The sequence below is a fragment of the Neovison vison genome, chromosome 1 (genome assembly GCF_020171115.1).
Source record: "Neovison vison isolate M4711 chromosome 1, ASM_NN_V1, whole genome shotgun sequence".
NCBI classification, from domain to species: Eukaryota; Metazoa; Chordata; class Mammalia; order Carnivora; family Mustelidae; genus Neogale; species Neogale vison.
In genome coordinates, this window is record NC_058091.1 from 303933613 (window position 1) to 303947512 (window position 13900).

The following is a 13900-nucleotide window of genomic DNA, read 5'->3' on the forward strand; positions in this document are numbered from 1 at the left end:
ACACTCACAGCCGACGATCCAAGCACAAACCCATTCTCCCAGACGGAACTCACGGAGAGTATCAGCCCTTGATCTGCCTTGTTTAGGAAGCAATGGAGAAGAGAGCCAGGGGATGCTCTGATGATATAGGCCAGGTTTGCACTCACCCCATTTATTCTTCACAAAACCCCAAGAGATAATATTGTCATCCCAGTATCACTGATGAGAGGATAATACATAATAATTTTCCTATAGCGAAACGGCTTATTCAACAAATTAGTAGAAAGGCAGCTTTTAACCCAAGACTGTTGTCAAGAAAGCACTTAATCTTTTTCAGTGTTAAGGGTGAAAGAACGAAAGGGAGAAAGTTGATTTAATAGCAAGTCTCTAAAAACAGTGACTATAAGCTTGGCGTCCGCACATATGTGCATGCGTGTACGTGCGTGTGTGTTTGTAGGAGAAGATGTTTTCATTACAGGAGGAAGAATAGAAATTATGAGCGTATTTCACAGAGGCATTCTCTAAGAAAAACACTTATATTTGTCTTACTGACTGAACTATTTTTGTGCGATACTCAGAGGTAGCCTTTCGAAAGGACCATCATCTTAGCGACACGCTCTTCCTCCTTATGTTTCAGTGCTGTGTGCATTTTTGTGTCCCCTGCTTAAGTGTAATGACATTGGACAAAAAATATACAGCAAAATCAAGTCAGGTCTGCTGAAGCTAGATTTTGGAATTGGAGAATATATTAATCAGAAGAAACGTAAGAGATCTGGTAAGTGAAGTTTGAATTTTAGATTCCATGTGTGGAATGAGACGTCAGCTGGCTGTTTATTGCAAAATCACTTTGAATATGTCTCAAAGTGCTTTTAGCCTTTTATTATATATTATTACAGAAGCTAATGCCCCCAAAGGAATGTAGCCTTTGCCTATTAGGTATCTGTGCTTTTCTCAAACATATAAGAAATTGACTTTTTAATCCAAAGGGGAAAAGGATTTAATAACTCTATATATGCTATTTATGATTTCCTTTGTTTCAGGTATTTTATTTTGGGGTGGACAATTGCAAATTAAAAAACCATGCTATGGCTGAGAGTGTGGGAGCCGCATAAGAGGGGATTAAGAGGGGCGCCTGGGTGGCTCAGTGGGTTAAGCCGCTGCCTTCGGCTCAGGTCATGATCTCAGGGTCCTGGGATCGAGTCCCGCATCGGGCTCTCTGCTCAGCAGGGAGCCTGCTTCCCTCTCTCTCTCTCTGCCTGCCTCTCCATCTACTTGTGATTTCTCTCTGTCAAATAAATAAATAAAATCTTTAAAAAAAAAAAAAAGAGGGGATTAAGAGAACCAAGGGGAGGAAAAGAAAACAGGAAAAACCAAAGTGATCACTTTTCACTATTTAACTTGGCCTATGAACTTACGGGTTCTCAAACTATAGTGAGCATCAGAGTCTCCTCGAGGGATTATTAATGCACAGAGTCCTGGGCCCCACTCCAGAGTTTCTGACTCAGCCGATGTAGGGTAAGGCCTGACAATCTGCATTTCTAAAAAGTTCCCATCACGGGCACTGCTGCTGCTGCTGGGTCATCCCTACGGGAATCACTGATCTGGACCATTTCCCTTGAAAATCAAACACTTGCAGATATGTGAAGCTTGTTGTGTGCACATGTTGAATTTAATGGAAGCACTGGAGACTGAGGATTGTGGGGTCAGGATAGCACTGTGGAATGGATAAAATACACTATGTCTAAGCTGGCTAGGGCACTGAAGGCCTCTAAATTTTTTCTCAACAGAAGCAGATAAAGAAAAAAGTCACAAAGATGACAGTGAATTAGACCTTTCAGCTCTTTGTCCTAAGGTATTTTTTTGTTTGTTTTTTCCATTTGTTCCCATGTGGTTTGACTGTAAATTTACTTACATGCCCTGCGGCTGAATGATTCGCCTAATGGGCTCCTCTTATTTCCCTTACGATGACTGAACAATTTCAAAAGCAGAATTACTCATCTGGTTTTTATTATCCTGATATTTTGGGGGTTCGAATGGAGTGTTGGAAAAGATTTCTGTCAGAAGTTTCCAGTGTGTCACTGCTCTCTTCGTTTACACAGATCAGCCTCACGGTTGCGGCCAAAGAGTTGTCTGTGTCTGACACGGATGTATCCGAGGTCTCCTGGACTGACAATGGGACCTTCAACCTGTCAGAAGGATACACTCCGCAGACAGACACTTCCGACGGTATGCTCACACGTCCATACTCTTCTTTTGATATATGTATTCTGGGTACATGGAAAAGATACGCGCCAGGGCTCGGATGAACCTTGACAACATTATGCTGAGTGAAAGAAGGCAAACACACAAGTCCACACATTGTATCAGGTCATTTATATGAAACGCCCAGAAGAGGCAAACCCATTTGGACCAAAAGTCGATGAGTGGCTGGTAGGGGCTGGGGGAGGGGAATGGTGGTGAGTGGTCATTAGTATACGTTTTCTGTAATGCTGAAACTACGTATTGGTGGTGGCTGTAAAGCTTTGTGAGTATCCTAAAAACCACTGAATCGTACACTTTGAAAGGGCAAATTTTATGGTATAGGAATCCTATCTCAAAAGCTATTACTTTTTTAAAAGTATGAGAAAAAGATCTAAGCCAGTCAAGGTACTAATCTGCCTTTGTTTTAATAACAAATAATTGACAGTGAAAACAGTTTCTGAAATGTCTGCTGGCAAATATCCATCGCTTCTGGCAACAATGGAAGGAGCAGTAGAGAGATGCTCATTCCACACGCCCATGGCTAGTCCCTATGAAAAACGACTGAAGTGCGGAGGACCAGCTCCTCAAGTCTAAAGCTGACTCCTGGGGTACCTGGGTGGCTCAGTGGGTTAAGCCTCTGCCTTCAGCAATAATCATTGGATTATTTCAAGTCATTTTAGCCATATACTGAAAATACGAGATTATAATGGAAGATTATGAATTGTTTTTATGTGTTTTTATAAGCAAGAACACACTTTCTTTTCCTAGAGGAAGGAGAGAGGCTATGCAATGTTTGAAAAAAGACAGGCTTGGGGGCACCCGGGTGGCTCAGTGGGTTAAGCCTCTGCCTTTAGCTGAGGTCATGATCTCAGGGTCCTGGGATCGAGCCCCGCATCAGGCTCTCTGCTCAGCAGGGAGCCTGCTTCCCCCTCTTACTCTGCCTGCCTCTCTGCCTACTTGTGATCTCTCTTTCTATCTCTCTGTCAAATAAATTTTATTTTAAATAAATCTTTAAAAAAAGAAAAGAAAGGAAAGAAAAAAGACAGGCTTGGATATTGGGACACTCAAGTGTAGTCTTGCTTTTGTCATTAGATAACTGTGTGACCTTGAACATGTGACATGATTTCTGTGGACCTCAATTTCCTCACCCTTAAAGCGTATAAGAACATTCACGGGGCAGCGTGGTGGCTCCGTTGGTGGAGCATGTGACTCTTGATCATGGAGTTGTGAGTTCAAGCCCCACACTGGGCTTAGAGCCTAACTTCAAAAAAACACTCAAGCTGTATAAGCCCAACATCAGGATAAGGATAGCAAACCCTTTGTTCCTAAGCATTACACAAGAAAAGAGGAGACAATAATCCAACTCACATAGAAGGCTTTAATTAAATTAAAGACTTCAAGTCACTGTTGTAAAGAGTTAACTGTTACACTGAAAAATTTTCTATGGAAAGTGAGAAGCAATAAAATCACTGTCTGCCTACTAACCTGACATTGTTTTCAAATGTCCCAAATCTAAAGTGTTCCTGTACTGGGGCGCCTCGGTGGCTCAGTGGTTAAGCCTCTGCCTTCAGCTCAGGTCATGATCCCAGGGTCCTGGGATCGAGCCCCACATCGGGCTCTCTGCTCAGTGGGGAGCCTGCTTCCCCCTGCACCGCCTGCCTCTCTGCCTACTTGTGATCTCTGTCAAATAAATAAATAAAATCTTAAACAATAAATAAATAAATAAATAAATAAAAGTGTTCCAGTATGTATTCTGGACACAAATTTGGTAAACAGGACATGGCCATTTTCAGAGATATTTAGGGAAAGCCAAATGTTTCCATAAGCTCTTGAGCTGAATATGGGGGAGAAGGAGCAATACTTTCTTTTAGTGCACTGCTTTAAGCAAACATACGTTACTGATGCTGACATACAGATCTCCATGGATAAATAATGCTGAGGCAGGATAATACTCAGCCTTTGTTTTACCACAATCCATGAAAACCTCCAACTGAAATATTTTTTTTAACTCTGTAATCATGCATACCCACATTGGCTCAAAGTTAATACCCTCCCTGGGGAGGAGGAAACTTTTGTTTATATTGAACATTTAAACTTCAGTACACTTATACAATGGAATATTAGTCAGCCATAAAAGGAATGAAATCTTGTCGTTTGCAATGATGTGGCGGGAACTAGAGAGTATTAGGCTAAGCAAAAGAAGTCAGAGAAAGAGAAATACCATATGATTTCATTCCTATGTGTAATTTAAGAAACAAGACAAGCAAAGGGGAAAGAGAGAGGCAAACCAAGAAACAGACTCTTTAATAAAATAGCGGACAGACCCATGGTTACCGGAGGGGAGCTGGTTGGGGTCAGAATAGGTGATAGGGATTAAGGAGAGACCTTGCAGGGAGACTGGGTGGCTCAGTAGGTTAAAGCCTCTGCCTTCGGCTCGGGTCATGATCTCAGGGTCCTGGGATCGAGCCCCACGTTGGGCTCTCTGCTCCGTGGGGAGCCTGCTTCCTCCTCTCTCTCTGCCTGCCTCTCTGCCTACTTGTGATCTATCTCTCTGTCAAAGAAAGAAATAAAATCTTTTAAAAAAAAAAAAAAAGGAGAACACTTGTGATGAGCACTGGTGTTGTATGAAACTGTTTTCACTATGTTATATACCTGAAATTAATACACTGTATGTTAATTCGCTAGGATTTAAATAAAAACTTAAAAAAAGAAGTTTAGTCAAGCCTCAAGCTAATGCTAGGTTGAATATTAAGTCATTACTGAAATGACTTTGGTACTTTGGTACTTAAAACTAAAGCAGCGGGTACATGCGGTATTTGTGTATTTGTAGAGTGGTAGTGTCCCAGATTTGAAAGGAATCTGGTATGTGGTTAAGTTGATTTAAGCTGAACCAGGAGGCTAGTTGAATGTCAAGTTTGCTTGGAGGGTTTGGATTAAAATCAGATTATCGTTGGGGCATGTGGGTGACTCAGTTGGTAAAGTGATCCCCACACTGGGATCCCTGCTCAGCGGGGAGCCTGCTTCTCCCTCTCCCTCTGGTGCTCCCTCTGCTTGTGCTGTGTCAAATAAAGAAACAAAAATCTTTTAAAAAATAAAAATAAAATAAAATCAGGTTATCGTTTAGCTAATTCTCTTGTTTCAAATTCATCGTGGTGCTCAAGCATGCACTTGTGTTACACATTCCACAGATCTTGACCGACCAAGCGAAGAAGTGTTCTCTCGAGACCTTTCCGACTTTCCATCTGTAGAAAACGGCACGGGAACAAATGATGAAGATGAGTTCAGCCTTGGCTTGCCCACTGAGCAAAGGAGAAAAAAGGAGCAGGTGGACAGCGGTCTCAGAGCGAGCAGAGAGAGGCAGTCAGCAGCTGGTCTCACCCTTCCTTTGAGCAGTGACCAAACCTTTCACTTGATGCGCAACCTGGCTGGGGACGCCATTACGGCGGCGGTGACAGCAGCCATCAAAGAGCAGTTAGAGGGCGCGCAGCAAGCGCTTTCTCAGGCTGCCCCCAGCCCGGGCGACGACACAGACACTGAAGAAGGTGATGACTTTGAACTACTTGACCAGTCAGAGCTTGATCAAATTGAGAGTGAATTGGGACTTTCACAAGACCAAGAAGCAGAATCACAGCAAAGTAAGAAGTCTTCTGGCTTCCTTTCAAATCTACTTGGAGGCCATTAGTCTGGGAATCAACTTGTTCAACACAGCACAGATAAAACTACCAAAAAATTTCAAACAAGCAAAAAAAAAAAAAAAAAAAAAGAAGAAGAAGAAGAAAAGGAAAAAAAATTTTTGAACTGTGCGCTTTACTGATTACTTCAGATTTTTTTCTTATTTTCCCTTCTGCAGTGAATTAATTGGATATCTATCAGCTGATACTGATATTTCCTATAGCTATTTTTATGTAATAAGCATGGAAATGAACTTTATATGCATAAATATACATACTGTGTTGTCAGAGATGAATATTAGAGGTTTTTAATGCAAAAACACCAAATTATTGCGATCCTCCTATAAGTATTCTTATTTTTTCTTTACAATTAATTTTTCAAGCATGCAAAAACAGTTTATTGTAACTCACTGAAATATTAACAATTAGTTGTGAATATAAGCAGTATCAGCTCCTTTGTTACTGATACTTGGAAACAGTTAAAAAATGTTGGTGATTCTGATGTAAGAAAAAAAACACAAATTATCAAAATATCTTTAGTTGAAGGACTTGGGAAATATTATCAAAATGAATTTCCTAGGAAAAATTTTAAAAATATATTTAACTACTTTGGATAAGCTGATACATTTCCATGTTATTTCTGCAGTTATAGACTTAGGCTTACCTGTAGTAAATGGCATGCTCCATCGACTGCCAGCTCTGGTCTTGGCAATGGGTGGTATCAACCCACAGAAAGCAAGTAATTCTGTATCAAATAGACAGTGGTTTTGATGTAAACAGAGACTGGGCTGTGTTTTGTTGTTCAGTTGTCATATATTTGTAATAGAGATGTTGCAAAGTGTGGATCTCTTCTGCTTGCTCAGACCTAAGTTAAACCCTCGTCTTTCATATTATGTCATAAAAAAGTCTCTTCAAGTTGTGAAACTAGTTCCTGGTATGTTCTAGGAGTGGTGTTGTCATCAGCAGTAGAGAAACAGTAACTGTTTTCGTAGTCTGTATAGAGTCTCCTACAGGAGAGAAATTTGCTTGGCTTTAAGGTATTTATTTGCTACTGAAGTCGAAATATGTAATCTGTTTCTACTGGGAATTTAGAATGTATTTTTCCTTTATTTTAAACTTTTTAGATCACTTTCAATAACCAAATTTGACTTAGGCTTTTAACAAAGGATTTAGCAGAAATCAAGCTAATTGTGTTTTTGTGATAGAAACTTAATAGTGTTGAGGGACCATGTCAGCCAACTACCAACAATCCCTTCAATCTTCAGGTACAGCTGGCATTTCTACAGATGCGTGCAGACATCGGAGACCCTCAGAAAGGAAGGATAATCCAAGAATATAGGAAATCTGTGGTCCCTTCCCTTCATTTTATTCCTTTCCTTGTATTTCTAAAGACTATAGGTAATCTGTTTTAATGTAGCATCTCTTATTTATTTTTTCTTTCTGAGGTATTAAAATATCTAGACTGAATTTTGCCAAATGTTAAAGGGAGAAAAGTTATTGAGGACTTTGAACACTTGCTTTTTGTGATTGACTATGCTTCTATGTCATTAGTGCCTCATGACTGTGTTTGATGTCCTTTATTGATACAAAGTGAGCCTGTGCCTTCATTATCTTGCCCATTTTGGTACAAAAACCTGGTGTTAGATCTATGAACTGTGTGGGTTAGGGAGGAATATACCCGAATCCTATTCAATACAAGTTTCTGGACATAAAGAAAAATACAGTCACATATTTATAAAATAGTTGTCACCAGGATTCTTTTTTTTAATGTGTTTATGTTTCTGCTTTTAAAAAATGTTCTTGGCCATAAAGTCAAAAAGTTTACAGGTCATTTCAATTTTTTCATTGAGGGGAAAATAAGAAGTTAATCCAAGTAACTAAAGAATGTGTTAAAATTCACTGGAAAAGCTTACAAAAAGATAAAAGGGCTGGCGGTATGAACAATAAAACTAGTATCACGTAATATAAACTACAAATTAAAAGTGGTTTGGGGATGGCAAGGTTGTTAGGGTAGAAAATGTGTTACTGCACTGTGGAGAAGACATAACAGCTCTCTATGGATAGTAGCATTATAACCAGACATGTACTTCAATATTTATTCAAGAACTACGTCATTACAAATTACATTATGCAATAACAGTACTCAAGTCAGACAAACAGGGATGATGAGGATGGTGTGTGTGTGTGTGTGTGTGTGTGTGTGTGTGTGTGTGTGTGTACTGCATTTAATTCTATTTCTGGTTTTAAGATATAGTAACAATAAACCCCAGTGACTTATCCAGTACAGAGGAGGGACTCTTCATCCCTTACCATGAGAATTTATGCATTTATTAAAGTGTGAAACATGGATTTTTTTTTTAATTGTAAAGGAGGTGTAGAAAATATTTTGCTCTCTTCCTATAGAAAATGCTGAGCGAGTCTATGGCGATACCACCCTGAACGCGCCCGATCTCGTCTGATCTCAGAAGCTAAGCAGGGTCGGGGCTGGTTAGTACTTGGATGGGAAAATCCTGAGCGAAACAAGATAATGGGAACAGCATATACTGATCATGCATTTTGACCTGGAACAATAAAACAGAGCTCAAGAAGTTCAAGGTTGCTTTGGAAGGTCAATCCAGGCTTTAAATGGTGTTTATGTTCTCATCTGAATCATCATTGCTTTTTTCTTACCCTAAAAATCTTCAAAAGTGATTTTTAAAAAACCACCCCCATGCAGTAGAATATTAGGAAAAGAAGTATTTATAAGGCTTTGCAATTGGCAAATATGCTCAGCATGTTTAGACATCTTTTATATTTGAAAAAAGTGCAACTTTTTTTCTCTAAAAAATAGTAAAATCCAGTATACTGCTGATTTTAGGCAAGAAGCAAATGTAAGCAAATTCTTATATTTAAGAAGAAAATAAGAATTTTCATTTTCTGTTTATAATTTAGGTTGATGTAGTTCTTTGCACTGCTCCAGCTATGTTAATTGCAAGATAGGAAATTATTCTGAAAACCCTTCTTAAACGACCGTTGTCCCGGGTCATTTGTATCATGATGAAGTTAGAAAGTCTCAGAACTATATTTTTGTATATTCCTCCATTTCCACTGCAGCATTTAAGTTAGGATGGGATGTCATAAATATGAGTTCTAGTGCTTACTATTAAGGCCCCCTAAGATACAATGTTAAAGTCACATAACATCCCCAAGCCTATCACTTCAGTTTCCCCAAACATAAAAATTAGGAAGCTAATTATTCTCTCACACAGGGATGTTTTTAGAGTGAATGGAAAAAAGTGTCTGAAGCACTTTCAGCAGAAAAAAGGCTATAAATAACCAAGATAGTGATCTTCCCCCCCATCTGTGTTTCAACTAAGATATCTTTTCAAACATTAAAACAAAGTCATTCAAAAAGTACCTGCTTATAAGAAAACGCTAAAGTTATTTCAGTGGAACTAGCACTATATTGGTTTCATAACCCAATAATGATGTAGAATAAAAAGATGAAAAGTGTTGCAAAAATGCCTATTTTTTTAGTTGACTCTGGGCCATGTGTGAGGTTCCACACTAGCCATTTTTAATGGATCTGACACTGGCTGGAAGACTGCAAGTCAGTCACATAAAATCTGGACCTGTGTCCTTCACCTGTGACGTTGTTATAGGACCTGCACCTCGTAGTGTGTAATTAAACGTCTAAGACTGCAGTTGGCAAACTATGGCGTAGGGGCCAAATCTGGCCCGCCACTTTTTGTATGGAATAGCAGCTAAACGATTTTTTAAAATTTTTAACAAGTTGAAAAAAAAATCAGAATAGTTCACGACATGTGTAAAATGTATGAAATTCAAAATTCACCCATAAAGCAAGTTTTGTTAGAACACAGACACACTCGTTTATGTACTGTCTATGGCTGTTTTTATGTCAAAAAAGTTGAAAGGTTGTGGAGACCATAGGCCTTTAAGGCCTAAAGTATTTAATATCTTGCTCTTTATAGGAAAAGTTTGCCAACCATTAGTCTAATACATCAAAAACAGTTACAGTTAGAATCATGTGTGTTCTCCTGACCCTACAATTAAGTAGTAGTAAGACCGTTTTTCAGAAGGACAGGGTTAAATAAATTATCCACAGTCACATAGCGAGTAAGGGGGAAAGCCAGCTTGTCCCCAAAATCTATTCTCTTTCCAGTATGTCACATTATCTAATATTTTTTTGTTTTAAAATACATTAAGAATGATCATAATTTTAAATAGTTCAGAATTTCACTAAATGTTAAAGGCTGAATTTATTTTTTCTTTTTTCAGAGAATCCAGAAACAGGCCAATCTGTTCTATTTTCAATGCTGTGAAGCCGGGTTTTCTCAATTCTTTAAGAATATCTCAACTCTTTCTTAATTCAAGAACAGAAAACTCTGCATATCTAGATGCCCAAAAACCAAGAGTTAGTAAAATGTTTTAAAATTGTTTATTGAAAATCATATTCTTTACTGGACTTTTTTTATGAACACAGAATTCATAGAAGTTATAAACCATTTAATAAATGTTTTTATAGCCTTTATTACCACCCAAAAGTTAATCTCAACCAACCCTTTTAAGTTTTCCTTTTAAAAACCAAGTTGCTACTGCAATACAGGTATGTAAAAAGTAGTAAGCCCTACCACAAGAGACTGCTGTAGATCAATACCAGTCTCTCAATTGACTTGACGATGAGCTTATTTCCTCTTAAATTTCCTGGTAATCAAAAATCAACATCCCAACATCTTTCAGGATTGAAAAGGAACCATATCTTCACGGAGACTATCACTTTTACAGTGTGTAACATAACTTCAGTAGTTTGAAAATCATGTAAACTATCTTAAGGGCTATGTCACAGTATCCAGAAAAAATCAGTTTTTAATATTTTCAAATCTAAATTTTCTACCTGGGCAGTCTCAATGTCAATTCCTCAGTAAAATGATTGACTTGGTTAGAAAAAAAATTTATAGCATTGTCAGCAGAGATCAGACACGTTGATATAATACTCTGAATATAACGCAGAGAAGTTTAACACAAGGTCCCTTGGTCAGTCATCTTGCATTCACCAAGGATCTATTGGCTACAGACCTGCTCCTTTTTTGGCTATCCATTCCAGATTGCTGCTGGATCTCAAGGACCACTTCGATTCGTTATGCCCACATAAATTGAAACTCTTCTTGAGTTTCTACTGTTTACCAAATGAAGAACGAACAACAAAGTACAAAATTCAACCCTTTATCCAATACCTTAATCCTCTCTAGTCTTATTTCGTCTTTACTTGTATCCTATGCTTCAACACAAACTAGACTTCTTTTCTTCCTAAATATGTCCCTTAGTGCCCTCCCTCCCCCGTATGTCTTCTACCTTCCACCTCCCTCCTTCACTTGCAGATAAAGTCTGCATCTTCTCCCTCTTTCACCACCACCCAGCTCCTTAATGAAAACTTTTCTGATCTACTTGGATAATATTTCTCTATTCTAAATGCCCACTACGCCTTTATATTTTGTTGTACATGACCCAGTCTTTAATGTGTTTGTTGTGTATTTCTTACCATCCCTATAAAATTATAAGAAACTCCTTGAGGGTAGGGATGTCTTAATTTAGAATTAGTAGAATATTTTAAAGGATAGCATGATACTGCAATTTGTAATAAAAATAAACTTGGTCTTTGTCAATTCCTGGCACAGAGCTCACACACACAACAAAAAACAAAAAACCACCGAAGTGTTGAGAGGGTAACAGTGTTTTGGGTTATGTTAATAAGGTGACTTTTGGAAAGCCTGTAGATGACCTACTGATGAGAGCTGGTTCCATGGGAACTAACCATGTGATTAGAGGGTTGCAATTTTCAGTCCTACCCCCTCATACCTCTGGGGAGGAGAAAGGAGCTGGAAGTTGAGTTCAATCATCAAAGATTTAATCAATCATGCCTACGTAATGAAACTACCACAAAACCTCAAAAGGATTGAAATCAGAGAGCTTTTAGGTGAGTCAGTCAGAACAATTCCCTGTGCCAGGTGGGTGGTGCACCCCCAAACTCCATGGGGACAGAAGCTCCTATGTTTAGGGCCCTTCTGGACCTCACCCTAGTATCTCTTTATCTGGCTGTTCACCTGTATCCTTTAATATCCTTTGTAATAAACCAGGAATCTAGTAAGTAAATTGTTTTCCTGAGTTCCATGAGCTACTCTCACAAATAAATGAAGCGAGAGAGGGTTGCCCAGCTTATAGCCAGTTGATCAGAATTACAGGTAACAACCTGCACCTGCTGTTGGCATCTGAAGTGGGGACAGTCTTGTGGGACAGAGCCCTTAATCTGTGGGATCTGACGCTGTCTCCAGGTACAGTGTTAGACTTGAGATGACTTGTAGGACTCCCAGCTGGTGTCTGAGAATTGCTTGGTGGTGTAGAAAGAACACACATACTGGAGATTGATAGTATGGGGAAGAGGTAATGGGAGATACTGAAAGCCAGGCAAGACTTTCAACTTGGCATTCTCTGGGCAACAGACCACCATTCTTGAACATAAAGAGTGACATATGAGGAAAAATGGCTTAGGAAAATTAGCCTGATGATCTGTACATACTGTAGTGCAGACCAAGACAGAGGAAGGCTATCTAGAAGACTGCAGAGGAAGAGCAGTACACTGGAAAGTACGGAGGAAACAATGGCCCTGGGAAGAGGAAAAGTAAAGAGAGTTTTGAAATTTGAAGGGTTCAAAGATGCTGAGATGGGAGGGTCATGAAAATGGATTGAAGAAGGCAGGGAGGAAATAGCCACGAAGAATGAACAGATGCTGGAAGAACCATATATGAATAAGAAAAAAGTAAAACCAAAATTTCTTTATATAGCCATCTTTTGCTTTATTTTTTAGAGAAGCTTGAAAATATACATTGTTTTTGCTTATCCCACTGATGACTAGTACTAGGTACATTTCTTTTTTTTTTAATAAAGATTTTTATTTATTTATTTGATAGAGAGAGATCACAAGTAGGCAGAGAGGCAGGCAGAGAGAGAGCGGGAAGCAGGCTCCCCGCTGAGCAGAGAGCCCAATGTGGGGCTCGATCCCAGGACCCTGAGATCGTGACCTGAGCTGAAGGCAGAGGCTTACACCACTGAGCCACCCAGGCACCCCACTAGGTACATTTCTTAAAGTGGGTATTTCTCCAGAGTGTTTAGCTATTTTAGAAGATTCTAGTCACCTCAAAACTAAATTTCCTGGAATAAAAATCACCATCAGACAACTTTTGCAGTAAAAAATTCTTTTCAAATACTGAACAATTTATGTGCCAGCAATGTCCTGGCACTGGAGTACAGAACAATGAAAGGAGCCTGGTTTGCCCAGGATGGTTGGGTTTCCTGGGATACAGGACTTCAAGGGTTAAAACTGGGACATCAGTGACAAACAACAAATGCTAGTAGTAGCCAATCTCCCACAATGTTGCTCAGACACCCCACTCATGCCCCTATGCAGTCCCCTCTCATGTTAAATAGGTCTGACCCTTATAAATAATAGCACATTGTGGAAATGACTGTGACTTCCAAGGCTAGGTCATGAAAGACACGGTGGCTGTCACTTTGCTCCTTCTGGGAAAGCCAGCTGCCATGTTATGAGGACAATTACGTGGCTCTGTGGAACAGCCCATTTCATGAGGAACCAAATCTCGCCATGAGCATATCAGTGCCATCTTCCAAGCAACCCTCTAGCCAGTTGAACCTTCACACGACTTGAGTCCTGGTCTTCATGTTACTGCAACTTCTTGAGACCTGAGCCACTCGAATTCCTGACTTACCGGAAGTGAGACACTCCACGCCTCCTGTTTTAAGTGGCTAGATTTGGGGGTAGTTATTAAGCAAAGTTATGCTTAGTAAAGATTTAAGAGTTGGACATAGGCAGTGTTTTTGATAAGAGGGTATGGATAGGCCCTTCTTATAAAGGGATTTGGACAGAAACCTTAAAAGGGAGCAAGCCAGCAAAAAAAACTTTTCAGACGAAGGATTTCGAAGACTTAACTAGCAAC

The 13900-nt window shown here is 39.3% G+C and overlaps 1 protein-coding gene across 2 annotated transcripts in view; it reads left to right on the forward strand.

Moving 5' to 3' along the window:
• RETREG1 (reticulophagy regulator 1) overlaps nucleotides 1–7631 on the forward strand; it is a 126908-nt gene extending 119277 nt beyond the window's left edge. For both annotated transcript variants that reach the window (XM_044233646.1, XM_044233654.1), the window contains 4 exons: nucleotides 617–754; nucleotides 1767–1831; nucleotides 2079–2205; nucleotides 5409–7631. In XM_044233646.1, coding sequence (XP_044089581.1) covers nucleotides 617–754; nucleotides 1767–1831; nucleotides 2079–2205; nucleotides 5409–5902 — 824 coding nt within the window. In that variant the 3' untranslated portion in view covers nucleotides 5903–7631. The remainder of the gene's footprint in view (nucleotides 1–616; nucleotides 755–1766; nucleotides 1832–2078; nucleotides 2206–5408) is intronic.
• Nucleotides 7632–13900: the final 6269 nt, after the last annotated feature.